The sequence below is a fragment of the Rhinoderma darwinii genome, chromosome 13 (genome assembly GCF_050947455.1).
Source record: "Rhinoderma darwinii isolate aRhiDar2 chromosome 13, aRhiDar2.hap1, whole genome shotgun sequence".
Taxonomy (NCBI): Eukaryota; Metazoa; Chordata; class Amphibia; order Anura; family Rhinodermatidae; genus Rhinoderma; species Rhinoderma darwinii.
The window spans coordinates 1,922,445-1,938,675 of NC_134699.1; the positions used below are offsets into that span (position 1 = coordinate 1,922,445).

The following is a 16,231-nucleotide window of genomic DNA, read 5'->3' on the forward strand; positions in this document are numbered from 1 at the left end:
ACATCAGTTATATAATCACTGCTTAAATATTGTGTCATGTCTGATGCTCAAAACACATGGGGCTTTATATCAGTGGGTGATTTGCAGCTTGTATTACACTCCAGAGCTGCACTCACTATTCTGCTGGTGGAGTCACTGTGTACATACATTACTTATCCTGTACTGATCCAGAGTTACATCCTGTATTATACTCCAGAGCTGTACTCACTATTCTGCTGGTGGAGTCACTGTGTACATACATTACATTACTTATCCTGTACTGATCCTGAGTTACATCCTGTATTATACTCCAGAGCTGCACTCACTATTCTGCTGGTGGGGTCACTGTGTACATACATTACATTACTTATCCTGTACTGATCCTGAGTTACATCCTGTATTATACTCCTGAGCGGCACTCACTATTCTGCTGGTGGAGTCACTGTGTACATACATTACTTATCCTGTACTGATCCTGAGTTACATCCTGTATTATACTCCAGAGCTGCACTCACTATTCTGCTGGTGGAGTCACTGTGTACATACATTACATTACTTATCCTGTACTGATCCTGAGTTATATCCTGTATTATACTCCAGAGCTGCACTCACTATTCTGCTGGTGGAGTCACTGTATACATACATTACATTACTTATCCTGTACTGATCCTGAGTTATATCCTGTATTATACTCCAGAGCTGTACTCACTATTCTGCTGGTGGAGTCACTGTGTACATACATTACATTACTTATCCTGTACTGATCCTGAGTTACATCCTGTATTATACTCCAGAGCTGCACTCACTATTCTGCTGGTGGGGTCACTGTGTACATACATTACATTACTTATCCTGTACTGATCCTGAGTTATATCCTGTATTATACTCCAGAGCTGTACTCCCTATTCTGCTGGTGGAGTCACTGTGTACATACATTACATTACTTATCCTGTACTGATCCTGAGTTACATCCTGTATTATGCTCCAGAGCTGCACTCACTATTCTGCTGGTGGAGTCACTGTGTACATACATTACTTATCCTGTACTGATCCCGAGTTACATCCTGTATTATACTCCAGAGCTGCGCTCACTATTCTGCTGATGTGGTCACTGTGCACATACATTACATTACTTATCCTGTACTGATCCTGAGTTACAGCCTGTATTATACTCCAGAGCTGCACTCACTATTCTGTTGGTGGAGTCACTGTGTACATACATTACATTACTTATCCTGTACTGATCCTGACTTACATGCTGTATTATACTCCACAGCTGCACGCACTATTCTGCTGGTGGAGTCACTATGTACATACATTACTTATCCTTTACTGATCCTGAGTTACATCCTGTATTATAAACCAGAGCTGAATTCATAGTCCTGCAAACTTCAGAGCTGAAATCTCCCAGAATTCCCTGCTGGTTCAGTGTCTACATAGAGAGATTGCTTGGAGACTTGCATTTCTGATGTTGGGTCAACTAGCAAATCGCTTGCAGGAGTTTTAGAGCAGTGTGGGAGGTAGCTGCATTCAACACACATGTAAGAATACGAGCCACTGGTGGTCCCTAAATTTCACACAGGTCTTCCATCTAGAATCTTATTTCCAGGGAATACATTGTGATTTAAAGATTTCTCAAAACCACACACTAAATACAAGAAACGCCTTTACGCTACTCTAGACAGATGCTTTGAATTGTGTTGGGTTGAGTAGAATCATCTCAGCAGGAACATTCCCATAAAACGCACAATAAATCATTTGTGTATTACCGAATGCAGAACAGACAATTTCACCTGTGGGAACCATCCTGGGATCATGTAAAACATCACCTGCTGATCTGAGGATCAATGCAGTCCTAAAAATATGTTCCTAAAATATAGCAATACAGAATAACCTGGAAATCTGATAATTAATTCAGGTCTGGGAAAAGATTTGCAATGCAAATACAGAGGACATGCCATAAATGTCTAAACGATGAGCGTCCCAGCTCTAAGACTGCACCTACCTGGAGAATGGGAGTCCCCCGACCCACCTTTCTTGACTGTTTCCATAACTCCCATAAAACATAAAGAGCCACGCACACGACCACCCCTCCATTCATTCTTATTCGCAGGACCCACATTTGCCAGATAGATGCGGGTCCCAGATCCGGGATGCGAGTCTATCAGACATGGAGCATCCAGTGAATAGGCCATTAATGTCTAACATGAGACAACGACAGGTTCACCAGTTTATATACAGAAAACATCTAGGCTTTATAGCCTGTATTATACTCCAGAGTTGGATTCACAAATCTAAAACTTCAGAGCTGAAAGCTCACAGAATTTCATACTAACAAAGAATGTTCTGGTGATTTGCATTCTGCGAAGAGACTTTACAGTCACATGATGTAAAAATAACCCAAATCAGAAACTATCTACCCCCCTGCATCAGAGCAACATTATATCAGCCAAGATGTTAGAGGGCTGTCTGTCCACAAGCTTGCTGATTTCCAATTACAACCAACAGAATAGTGAGTGCAGCTCTGGAGTATAATACAGGATATAACTCAGGATCAGTACAGGATAAGTAATGTAATGTATGCACACAGTGACTCCACCAGCAGAATAGTGAGTACAGCTCTGGAGTATAATACAGAATGTAACTCAGGATCAGTACAGGATAAGTAATGTAATGTATGTACACAGTGATTCCACCAGCAGAATAGTGAGTGCAGCTCTGGAGTAGAATACAGGATGTAACTCAGGATCAGTACAGGATAAGTAATGTAATGTATGTACACAGTGACTCCACCAGCAGAATAGTGAGTGCAGCTCTGGAGTATAATACAGGATATAACTCAGGACCAGTACAGGATAAGTAATGCAATGTATGTACACAGTGATTCCACCAGCAGAATAGTGAGTGCAGCTCTGGAGTATAATACAGGATGTAACTCAGGATCAGTACAGGATAAGTAATGTAATGTATGTACACAGTGACTCCACCAGCAGAATAGTGAGTGCAGCTCTGGAGTATAATACAGGATATAACTCAGGGTCAGTACAGGATAAGTAATGTATGTACACAGTGATTCCACCAGCAGAATAGTGAGTTCAGCTCTGGAGTATAATACAGGATATAACTCAGGACCAGTACAGGATAAGTAATGTAATGTATGTACACAGTGACTCCACCAGCAGAATAGTGAGTACAGCTCTGGAGTATAATACAGAATGTAACTCAGGATCAGTACAGGATAAGTAATGTAATGTATGTACACAGTGATTCCACCAGCAGAATAGTGAGTGCAGCTCTGGAGTAGAATACAGGATGTAACTCAGGATCAGTACAGGATAAGTAATGTAATGTATGTACACAGTGACTCCACCAGCAGAATAGTGAGTGCAGCTCTGGAGTATAATACAGGATATAACTCAGGACCAGTACAGGATAAGTAATGCAATGTATGTACACAGTGATTCCACCAGCAGAATAGTGAGTGCAGCTCTGGAGTATAATACAGGATGTAACTCAGGATCAGTACAGGATAAGTAATGTAATGTATGTACACAGTGACTCCACCAGCAGAATAGTGAGTGCAGCTCTGGAGTATAATACAGGATATAACTCAGGGTCAGTACAGGATAAGTAATGTATGTACACAGTGATTCCACCAGCAGAATAGTGAGTTCAGCTCTGGAGTATAATACAGGATATAACTCAGGACCAGTACAGGATAAGTAATGTAATGTATGTACACAGTGATTCCACCAGCAGAATAGGGAGTGCTGCTCTGGAGTATAATACAGGATATAACTCAGGATCAGTACAGGATAAGTAATGTAATGTATGTACACAGTGACTCCACCAGCAGAATAGTGAGTGCAGCTCTGGAGTATAATACAGGATGTAACTCAGGATCAGTACAGGATAAGTAATGTAATGTATGTACACAGTGACTACAGCAGCAGAATAGTGAGTGCAGCTCTGGAGTATAATACAGGTTATAACTCCGGATCAGTATAGGATAAGTAATGTAATGTATGTACACAGTGATTCCACCAGCAGAATAGTGAGTGCAGCTCTGGAGTATAATACAGGATATAACTCAGGATCAGTAATGTAATGTATGTACACAGTGACTCCACCAGCAGAATAGTGAGTGCAGCTCTGGAGTATAATACAGGATATAACTCAGGATCAGTACAGGGTAAGTAATGTAATGTATGTACACAGTGACACCTCCAGCAGAATAGTGAGTGCACCTCTGGAGTATAATACAGGATGTAACTCAGGATCAGTACAGGATAAATAATGTAATGTATGTACACAGTGACTCCACCAGCAGAATAGTGAGTGCAGCTCTGGAGTATAATACAGGATATAACTCAGGATCAGTACAGGATAAGTAATGTAATGTATGTACACAGTGACTCCACCAGCAGAATAGTGAGTGCAGCTCTGGAGTATAATACAGGATGTAACTCAGGATCAGTACAGGATAAGTAATGTAATGTATGTACACAGTGACTCCACCAGCAGAATAGTGAGTGCAGCTCTGGAGTATAATACAGGATATAACTCAGGATCAGTACAGGATAAGTAATGTAATGTATGTACACAGTGACTCCACCAGCAGAATAGTGAGTGCAGCTCTGGAGTATAATACAGGATGTAACTCAGGATCAGTACAGGATAAGTAATGTAATGTATGTACACAGTGACTCCACCAGCAGAATAGTGAGTGCAGCTCTGGAGTATAATACAGGATGTAACTCAGGATCAGTACAGGATAAGTAATGTAATGTATGTACACAGTGACTCCACCAGCAGAATAGTGAGCGCAGCTCTGGTATATAATACAGGATGTAACTCAGGATCAGTACAGGATAAGTAATGTATGTACACAGTGACACCTCCAGCAAAATAGTGAGTGCAGCTCTGGAGTATAATACAGGATATAACTCAGGATCAGTACAGGATAAGTAATGTAATGTATGTACACAGTGACTCCACCAGCAGAATAGTGAGTGCAGCTCTGGAGTATAATACAGGATATAACTCAGGATCAGTACAGGATAAGTAATGTAATGTATGTACACAGTGACTCCACCAGCAGAATAGTGAGTGCAGCTCTGGAGTATAATACAGGATATAACTCAGGATCAGTACAGGATAAGTAATGTCATGTATGTACAAAGTGACCAATTTTATAATGAATTATTCTACATGTAAAACTGTAAAATGGGGTTCCAAGATGAATATGTATACAAAAAAAAAAAGGCAATATACACTGACACCACCTACGTACTTTAGTCCTTTTCTTAAAGCTTCAAATATCTTCTTAACTTGGTGAGGATGAGGGTCCAGCCTGATCGATCCTTTCCTCAGAGATGGGTACAACTTCTCGGACCGGACTGACATCTTTGACTTAACAGAATTTTTCCGAAGGGACTGACTGGAAAAAGAAGCCAAAGACAACATTAGAAGGGCAAATGACTTGTGTAAAGCAGACCTGTCAGACAACAAGGCATTTCCTTTACTACATAGAGTGTTGTGTGCGATAGTGGCGAGTACATCAGTTCTGTTTTTGGAATAGTTAAGTGAAAACCAGTATGGCGGATATAACTCCAACATTTGCAGGTCGCCAGCCACATTTAGTACTTATGGGAGTGAAGGCGGCACCAGCACTCTGTGCAAAAGCGAATGCATAAAATGTTTAATTGCCACCATGGTCTTTTTTCATATGCACTGGCCAGGTCATAAAAGTCTCATCAGTAGGAGATCAACCACTGGGACCCCCAACCACTGGGACCCCCACTAATCCAAAAGACAGGGAGTTCAGTGGGCGGTCACTCTCCATTAATGTAAATGATGGACACGCAGAGAACAATGTAAACATGCTTGGCTTTTTATGTATCCTCCGATTCACCAGAAACCGGGGTTAAAACTTTTTTTCTGGGGTCAGTGGATGTCCCAAAACATATTTCATCAGTATAGGACTTTGGGAAAGCTGGGTGACAAGTCGTGAGCCTAGTGGTTGCCACCCAGCTTTCTCAGAAGCCGATAATGGGAAGAAATGGCTAAAAGCATCTTGACAGAAAAGAAGGATTTTTCTATTGTAGAGGAAATGCTTTTTAAATCACGAATCAAAGTGAGGTCCAAAAGGAAAAAAACCTGCTTAAAAAATCTATTTTCCGTACATGAATCCATGCGCCTCCTCCCAGCAGCGTTTCAGACGGTGATGATCTGGTTTATATCTCAGTCACCTGAAGTTCGCAGTGACACGTGTTATCCATCCTGAAGATTCTGTTACATTATTCCTTAGTGCGGCTTCCAGGGACCTTCTCGTACATCATTTGCTAAACGTTTGCTAGACGGCAGACGTATTGATTTTACAGGCTTCCTGCGCGGGGTCGGCTGCCATATTTCAGTATCTATTGCACTTACGCTGAATTACAGGATATCAGGGCTGATTTCTGTGAGAGGCAGAGACATACTGTAATGCTGCTGCACGGTATCCCGGATTGCCTGGCATAATATTAAAGTGCAGCTAAACTTCTGACGTGTCATAGTGAGATATAATAGTGACATGTCAGAGGTTTGGATTGCTGGGGGTCCGAGCCCTGAGACCCCCACCGATTGCTAGAACGAAGCAGCTGAAGGTCTCGTGTGATCGCTCGGCCGCTTCGTGTCTGTTCGGCTTTTTCCGGAAATAAATGTATCGTGACCGGAGTCAATATAAAGTCTATGAGCCCGTCCTCCGATACATCGGCTTTCCGGAAAAAGCTGAACAGACACGGAGCGGCCGAGCGATCACACGAGAACTTCAGCTGCTTCGTTCTAGCGATCGGTGGGGGTCTCAGGGCTCGGACCCCCAGCAATCCAAACCTCTGACATGTCACTATTATATCTCACTATGACACGTCAGAAGATTGTCAAACATTTAGTTACCCTTTAAGCTGAGGTCTCCTACAAACACCTGGACTGAGCAGGGATTTAAAATACCTTGTAAATGGTGCTCTCCCTGTCAATCAGAAGTGTCTGGAACCAGGAAAACATTAAAAACAATCTGCAGAGGAGACTTTATGGGCTGAAACCTCATCAATCAGGGCATGTTATATGCAGACCACGTCTACCGGCCCCATAAACCCATCAGACGAGTCCTAATGTGTTCCAGACCCTCAGGTCTATAGAAAGATGTTCACAACGGCCGGGTCCCACGGCTGCTAATAACATTATTACTTACGAGGTTTTTCGGACTTGTAATGTACTAAAACCGGCGAAGGATCGGCTCCTACCGACCCCAGCGAGACCATCACCGGGAGAGCTAAACTTCAACTTCACCGACATACTGGCTGGAGGCTTCAAGAAGGAGAGAGAAGAGAATCATGAAACTGTCCTACACGAGAACCACTGCTAATAGTCCATTATTATGATGATTATAGTAGGACCCTGTCCCAGGAGAAGGTCCCTGTAGATTAAGGAATCTTTATTATTTCTCTAATGATCTCCCCAACGCCATCTCAATGTACCATTTACCTTACAGTCCCCCATCCCTCGTCTAAATATTTTAAAGTTTTCTAGTGTAAATAAAACATATTCATCAAATAAGGAAAAGTTCTGCAACTTTTGAATAAACTTAGTGTTTCAAATCATCACCATTGTCAAGATATCTGCTTGCTGACAGTGAATGATCACATTCTTGATTAGATTTAGAGGCTGAACACCAGTCCTGATCATGTGTAGCTAACACAGCTGCAGGGCTCGTCAGGGTAAGGCCCCATTTGCGGCCATAAAGGTCTATTAATAATGGCCGAATAATTGTGCAGGTAATCAGTAACTTTACTCGCAACACCGTGCGGCCATTAACAAGAAACTTGACAACCTCAAACACACTAACAAGTGAGCAGCACATTTTAAGGTCAGGGTCTTCTACTTCTAAATGTAAACAAAGGATGTGCCTGTTCACTGACAGCAAGCAGAGAAGTTGAAATTTGTACGGAATTGAAAAAAGCTAAATTTTGGTGCGTGCTAAAGTTACCCAGAATCTGACCGCTACGTTTCCCTCACGGCTGACCGTTTTTCGTTTGGGGCTGCGTGTACTCCACATTTATTAAATATTTGCGCCATTTTCCACTGAGGATTAAAATAAATTCTTCATTTTGTGACATTTCTATTTCCAACGAAGACAACAAAACTCCGGGCACCAGGTTAGTAGATCTGGTGAACGTCTGGTAGAAACGGCGCCATTCTTGCAAAGGTCATGTCAGCACATATTTGCATCCGTCGGCAGTCGTGGTGCTTTTTCAAGCTAGAATTTGCTTGCGTCCGATGTCTATAGTTTTGTCTGTTTTTGCCGTTCGTCCCACTGACTTCCCCCAGGATGCAGGAAAGCACCCGAGTGATTAAACCATTTGTCCTCTCTCAGTAACAATTATTTTGCAGTTTGATGTCCGGGTTTGTTGCTGCTGTCAGACTGCCAGCGCTTTAACTCTCCTGCAAGTGCACAGCTTGTAAAGACATCCACGAGAGATGAAAGATTTGGAGAGACGTCTCTCGGTGCCAAGTGCTGTATAGACGCTGCTGCATTATTAAATAGGGGGGACGTGAAGCGAGGGGCGACTCTTGGCTGCTCTCACCGCAGAACCGTTCATTGGACAGGTCGCCGCGACACGGCCGAGAAAACATTTATTTCTGTTTCCGGAAAATGCAAACTGGACAATGTGCTCGGGGGCCAGATTCGAAAGGTCTAAAAATGTTCTCTTCTAATAAAAGTTAACTTTTTTTTAATGATATAGAACATATTTACGGTGAAGCCGGAGCCTCGGCGCAAATATATAATTACTTTACATAAAATTAGCAGCTATAGCAGCCCAAAGACATTACACGTGTCTTATGGAAATGAAGTTCAATTTTTGTGTGCTGAAAAGTTGTTTTAATTCCTCACCATTTTCAAGATCTCTAATTGCTGTCAGTGAATGGGAACTAGAGCCTAGTTTCTCAACCTATGGGATGTGTATCTAAGGGGATTACATACCATGTCTATAGTGGGTACTCGCACTGTACTTTTAAGAAGCAGCACAGTGTATGATCATGACCTTGGGGATACTGTAATGTCATTTATTTCTTTAGGATGTACCTGGCTTAGGAACGTTAAGAACTACTCATCTAGTCTTGCTACAGGGTTCATTACATGAGGGGGGTCTGATTGACAAAAGGTCTCACTGATTAATAAGGGGTTAGGGTGATATCCTGAATAAAAGTCCATGTTACCACTCCCCCATGGGATCATCTGAATCCATACAGGGACAGAAGGAGGATCCGAGATGTCCCCCGCTGTCCCCTCCTCTACACAGGCTAAAATACTAGTTCAGGCTAGATCGTGGCTAGAGACACGATTCCGAGACTTGTTTAAAAGCCAGAGCTTTTAGAGTGGCAGCTCCCTCTGCCCCCACATCACCCCGATCCTGTGCTTGGCCTAAACTGTAAGGTCCTTTTCCTGCAGCATGAGCACAGCTCGGGGTAAACGGTTTGGTGGCTAAAACTCTGGAGGTAAACAGCGGATGTTTCCATTCAATGATGGCAAGAATGGATATTGAGAAAGTTGCACAAGCGTATACATACATACATACAAATAACTTCGAGCACTGCTTTGATCAATGCATGTAGGTTTCCAGTCTAATGTAGTGACCCTTCTCTGCTGGGCACCGCAGACCTCTGGGAAATTAAAAATGCCGATCCGTTATTAATTTCCCTGATTTCCAGAGTTAATTGTGAATCTGGAATCAGGTAACCAAATATCCTTATTATGATTTATAGTAGCCTCCTCACCCTCAACAGGATCGGTCAGCCATTCACAAGGCTTGAGCAGGCTCACATGACCAGCTCCCACACTCCTCTGTAATACCAAGAAGGTCTAAGGCCCCATGCACACGGCTGTGCCCATAATCACGGCCGTCCGCCCTGCCCGCATTTTCGACCTGTGCTCCTATACAAAGCATGGGAACTCGGCCCGTAAAACGCAAAAGAAAGGACATGTTCTATCTGTTGCGGTACAGTTCTACGGCACGGACACCTATCCGTATCGATACAGAAAGGCGTCCGTGGCCAATAGAACTGAATGGGTCCGTAATTGCGCAATTATGGAGATTTTTTTACAGTCGTGTGCATGGGGCCTAAGGGGCTAAACACGGACACGTGAGCCCACTGAACGCCACTGAGCTGACGGAATCCACCACATATGCCCATTGGCATGACATGCTTTATCTCACCCCCAAAAAGCATTTTGGGATGAATTTCTTGTTACCCGGAGTCTCTTATTGTGATGACACATTCTCTTGGAGAACAGAACGTTTACATTCCCAGCTGCAGTGAGAACATTCAGTAAAATCTAGAAATCCCACAGGTCAAAATCTCATCACAAATAATCACAAAACAAAAATAACCCGGGATGCGGCCGCGTTCCCGACTCGTGATTTCCGGTCTGTGTTTAGATTTGGTAATTGAGTTATTCACTTTAGATAAACCCCCAGATTACTTAATAAGGGTAACTAGGGTCATTCCCTTTAGTCGCCCCGAGTTCATCGCTGGGCACCAGAAGTCGAGGGGGAGTCCCAAGTGAAAGACCTCCCTCTATTAATTCCACATGCCGTCTACAATCTGCAAGGCTCCAGTTGTTGGGAAACTACAACTTCCAGCAGCAGACCATGTTGGGAGTTGTAGTTTCCTAAAAGCTTAGGAGCCACTGGTTGGAGATCACTGCCTTATAGATGAATTCTAGATGTAAACTGCAAAATGGGGAAATGGAACGTAACGATTGCTTGGCGTATAAATGCTGGAACCGTAGGATCTGCACCAGACAAGAAAATAAATATTCAAGAATTGTGATTGGACTGATGGTTTGTTATCACTCTATATAATCCCAATGGTGCACCGGGAAGGGTTAATATTAATATTAGAGGGAACGCCAGGTTAGCGTGTTTTGGCAGTCCTCAGGTATATTTATGGAGAATCAGCCGGGCAGACGGCCGGAGCTGTCCACTATTATGAAGCTTGGATAAAACCCACATTCATTTCAGATGAAGCATAGACTTGGATATTGCAAAAGACCTGGCAGAGCCGCTCACTTTCCATGGACGGTTTCCCTTATTGGTGTCGATCTGCAAACTTATTACCACTTACCTCTCCTGCTTGGTTAATAAATGCAGAATAAATCCACACAGTGACAAGTGACCGGATATCGTCTGTGAACTGCATTATACATGATCTATCACAGACTAACGTCACCCATGCACATTACATGCGTGTTAGTGAATCTACTGATAATGCAAGGTCCAAGGGGGCCATGTAATGCAGGGTCCACGGGGGCAATGTAATGCAAGGTCTACGGGGATAATGTAATGCAAGGTCTACAGGGATAATGTAACGCAAGGTCTACGGGGATAATGTAATGCAAGGTCTACGGGGATAATGTAACGCAAGGTCTACGGGGATAATGTAACGCAAGGTCTACGGGGATAATGTAACGCAAGGTCTACGGGGGCAATGTAACGCAAGGTCTACGGGGATAATGTAACGCAAGGTCTACGGGGATAATGTAATGCAAGGTCTACGGGGATAATGTAATGCAAGGTCTACGGGGGCAATGTAACGCAGGGTCTACGGGGGCAATGTAACGCAGGGTCTACGGGGGCAATGTAATGCAAGGTCTACGGGGATAATGTAACGCAAGGTCTACGGGGGCAATGTAATGCAAGGTCTACGGGGATAATGTAATGCAAGGTCTACGGGGGCAATGTAACGCAGGGTCTACGGGGGCAATGTAATGCAAGGTCTACGGGGGCAATGTAATGCAAGGTCTACGGGGGCAATGTAACGCAGGGTCTACGGGGGCAATGTAACGCAAGGTCTACGGGGGCAATGTAACGCAAGGTCCACGGGGGCAATGTAACGCAGGGTCTACGGGGGCAATGTAACGCAAGGTCTACGGGGGCAATGTAACGCAAGGTCCACGGGGGCAATGTAACGCAATGTCCACAGGGGCAATGTAACGCAATGTCCACAGGGGCAATGTAACGCAAGGTCCACGAGGGCAATGTAACGCAAGGTCCACGAGGGCAATGTAACGCAGGTCTATGGGGCCATGTAACGCAAGGTCCACGAGGGCAATGTAACGCAAGGTGCACGGGGACAATGTAACGTAAGGTCTATGGGGCCATGTAACGCAAGGTCTACGGGGGCAATTTAATGCAAGGTCCACGGGGATAATGTAACGCAAGGTCTACGGGGATAATGTAACGTAAGGTCTATGGGGCCATGTAACGCAAGGTCTACGGGGATAATGTAATGCAAGGTCTACGGGGATAATGTAACGCAAGGTCTACGGGGATAATGTAACGCAAGGTCTACGGGGATAATGTAATGCAAGGTCTACGGGGATAATGTAACGCAAGGTCCACGGGGGCAATGTAATGCAAGGTCTACGGGGATAATGTAACGCAAGGTCTACGGGGATAATGTAATGCAAGGTCTACGGGGGCAATGTAATGCAAGGTCTACGGGGATAATGTAACGCAAGGTCTACGGGGATAATGTAATGCAAGGTCTACGGGGATAATGTAATGCAAGGTCTACGGGGGCAATGTAACGCAGGGTCTACGGGGGCAATGTAACGCAGGGTCTACGGGGGCAATGTAATGCAAGGTCTACGGGGGCAATGTAATGCAAGGTCTACGGGGGCAATGTAATGCAAGGTCTACGGGGGCAATGTAACGCAGGGTCTACGGGGGCAATGTAATGCAAGGTCTACGGGGGCAATGTAATGCAAGGTCTACGGGGGCAATGTAACGCAGGGTCTACGGGGGCAATGTAACGCAAGGTCTACGGGGGCAATGTAACGCAAGGTCCACGGGGGCAATGTAACGCAAGGTCCACGGGGGCAATGTAACGCAGGGTCTACGGGGGCAATGTAACGCAAGGTCTACGGGGGCAATGTAACGCAAGGTCCACGGGGGCAATGTAACGCAAGGTCCACGGGGGCAATGTAACGCAATGTCCACAGGGGCAATGTAACGCAAGGTCCACGAGGGCAATGTAACGCAAGGTCCACGAGGGCAATGTAACGCAGGTCTATGGGGCCATGTAACGCAAGGTCCACGAGGGCAATGTAACGCAAGGTGCACGGGGACAATGTAACGTAAGGTCTATGGGGCCATGTAACGCAAGGTCTACGGGGGCAATTTAATGCAAGGTCCACGGGGACAATGTAATGCAAGGTCCACGGGGGCAATGTAATGTAAGGTCCACGGGGGAAATTTAATGCAAGGTCCACGGGGGCAATGTAATGCAAGGTCCACGGGGGCAATGTAATGCAAGGTCCATGGGGGAAATGTAATGCAAGGTCCATGGGGGCAATGTAATGTAAGGTCTATGGGGCAATGTAATGTAAGGTCTATGGGGCAATGTAATGTAAGGTCTATGGTGCAAAGTAATGTAAGGTCTATGGGGCAATGTAATGTAAGGTCTATGGGGGCAGTGTAACGTAAGGTCTATGGGGCAATGTAATGCAGGGTCCATGGGGGCAATGTAATGCAAGGTCCATGGGGGAAATGTAATGCAAGGTCCATGGGGGAAATGTAATGCAAGGTCCATGGGGGAAATGTAATGCAAGGTCCATGGGGACAATGTAATGTAAGGTCTATGGGGCAATGTAATGCAAGGTCCATGGGGGCAATGTAATGCAAGGTCCACGGGGGCAATGTAATGCAAGATCCACGGGGGCAATGTAATGCAAGGTCCATGGGGGAAATGTAATGCAAGGTCTATGGGGCAATGTAATGCAAGGTCCATGTGTAAAGGATCTGCCAGGCACTACGTCTGTGGATACTCCCAGGATTAATCAATCGACACCTGAGGCCGGACCTCTTAGACTGACTCCCACGTGGAGCATGTCAGGAAGGTGCTCCAGGTCCTCCGGGAAAATAATCTGTTTGCGAAAACCGAAAAATGTGTGTTTGGGGTACAGGAGATACAATTTTTGGGTCAAATCCTCACTCCTCATGAATTTCGCATGGACCCTGCCAAGGTTCAGGCTGTGGCGGAATGGGTCCAACCTGCCTCCCTGAAGGCGCTACAGTGTTTTTTGGGGTTCGCTAACTATTACAGGAGATTTATTGCCAACTTCTCGGTCGTCGCTAAGCCTCTTACGGACCTCACTCGCAAGGGTGCTGATGTCCTCCACTGGCCTCCTGAGGCCGTCCAGGCTTTTGAGACCCTCAAGAAGTGCTTTATCTCGGCCCCTGTGCTGGTTCAGCCCAACCAAAGGGAGCCATTTATCGTGGAGGTTGACGCGTCCGAGGTGGGAGTGGGGGCCGTCTTGTCCCAGGGTACCAGGTCCCTCACCCATCTCCGCCCCTGTGCTTACTTCTCCAGGAAGTTTTCGCCCACGGAGAGTAACTATGATATTGGCAACCGCGAACTTTTAGCCATTAAATGGGCTTTTGAAGAGTGGCGTCACTTCCTGGAGGGGGCCAGACACCAGGTAACGGTCTTTACTGACCACAAGAATCTGGTTTTCCTAGAATCTGCCCGGAGGCTTAATCCGAGACAAGCTCGATGGGCGCTATTTTTTACCACATTTAACTTTTTGGTTACCTATAGGGCTGGGTCCAAAAATATTAAGGCGTTAGCTTCTTTGTTTGTTAAACACATTCTGCGTCTCCATGGGGTCCCTGTCAATATCGTTTCTGACAGAGGGGTACAATTTGTTTCATTATTTTGGAGAGCCTTTTGTAAAAAGTTGGAGATTGATCAGTCCTTCTCCTCCGCCTTCCATCCCGAAACTAATGGCCAAACTGAGAGGACTAATCAATCCCTGGAACAATATTTAAGGTGTTTCATCTCTGACTGTCAATTTGATTGGGTCTCATTCATTCCCCTCGCCGAATTTTCCCTGAATAACCGGGTCAGTAACTCATCAGGGGTCTCCCCGTTTTTCTGTAATTTCGGGTTTAATCCACGGTTCTCCTCCGTTTCTCCTGGTAGTTCCAATAATCCCGAGGTAGAGGTCGTTCATCGGGAACTGTGCACAGTCTGGGCCCAGGTTCAGAAGAACCTAGAGGCGTCCCAGACCGTACAAAAGATTCAGGCTGATAGTAGACGTTCTGCTAACCCCCGGTTTGTCGTCGGGGATTTGGTCTGGTTGTCGTCTAGGAACTTGCGCCTTAAGGTCCCGTCCAAGAAGTTTGCTCCCCGATTTATTGGGCCTTATAAGGTCATTGAAGTCCTCAACCCTGTATCCTTCCGTCTGGAGCTGCCCCCATCCTTTTGCATACACGACGTCTTTCATGCCTCCCTCCTTAAACGCTGCTCCCCGTCCTGGTCCCCCTCGAGGAAACCTCCTGTTCCCATTCTCACCCCTGAGGGGGTGGAATTCGAGGTGGCCAAGATTGTGGACAGCAGGATGGTCCAAGGCTCCCTCCAGTACCTGGTCCATTGGAGAGGATACGGGCCTGAGGAGAGGACTTGGGTACCTGCTCGAGATGTTCACGCTGGGGTATTGGTCAGGAGGTTCCACCTTCTCTTCCCCACTAAACCAGGTCCTCTTAGTAAGGGTCCGGTGGCCCCTCATAAAAGGGGGGGGGGGGGTACTGTAAAGGATCTGCCAGGCACTACATCTGTGGATACTCCCAGGATTAATCAATCGACACCTGAGGCCAGACCTCTTAGACTGACACCGGCTCCCACCAATCAGGGTGGCAGGCTCAGGAGTGGGAGAGCCTATTGCGGCCTGGTCAGTCGGAGTTAGCTCCGCCCCCTGTCCATTTATACCTGCCGTTTTCTCTTCCTCATTGCTTGTGATTCTTCCTGGTTTCCTGGCCCTGATACAGCCTTGCTCTAGCCTGCTACTGCCTTGCTTCAGCCTTGCTACAGCTTCCGCTTATCCTGCTTCGCTCTGACCCCGGCTTGCTTCCTGCTCCTGCTCTGCGTCCGTATACTTCGGGACATCCTGATTCTTACTGGCTCGTTGACCACTCTGGTTTCCTCACGGTGTTCCGTGGGCTACTGCCCCTTCCCTTGCTTGTTCCCGGTTTGTATCCCCTTCTTCCTGTCATAACACCATGGGGGCAATGTAATGCAAGGTCCACGGGGGCAATGTAATGCAAGGTCCATGGGGGAAATGTAATGCAAGGTCCATGGGGGCAATGTAATGTAAGGTCTATGGGGCAATGTAATGCAAGGTCCATGGGGGCAATGTAATGCAGGGTCC

General features: G+C 45.6%; 1 protein-coding gene across 2 annotated transcripts in view; it reads right to left on the reverse strand.

Annotated features, from left to right (window-relative positions):
• RIPOR3 (RIPOR family member 3) overlaps positions 1-16,231 on the reverse strand; it is a 97,191-nt gene that overhangs the window by 39,364 nt on the left and 41,596 nt on the right. For both annotated transcript variants that reach the window (XM_075845957.1, XM_075845958.1), the window contains 2 exons: positions 7,211-7,326; positions 5,273-5,419 (listed from right to left, as the gene is read on the reverse strand). In XM_075845957.1, coding sequence (XP_075702072.1) covers positions 5,273-5,419; positions 7,211-7,326 — 263 coding nt within the window. The remainder of the gene's footprint in view (positions 1-5,272; positions 5,420-7,210; positions 7,327-16,231) is intronic.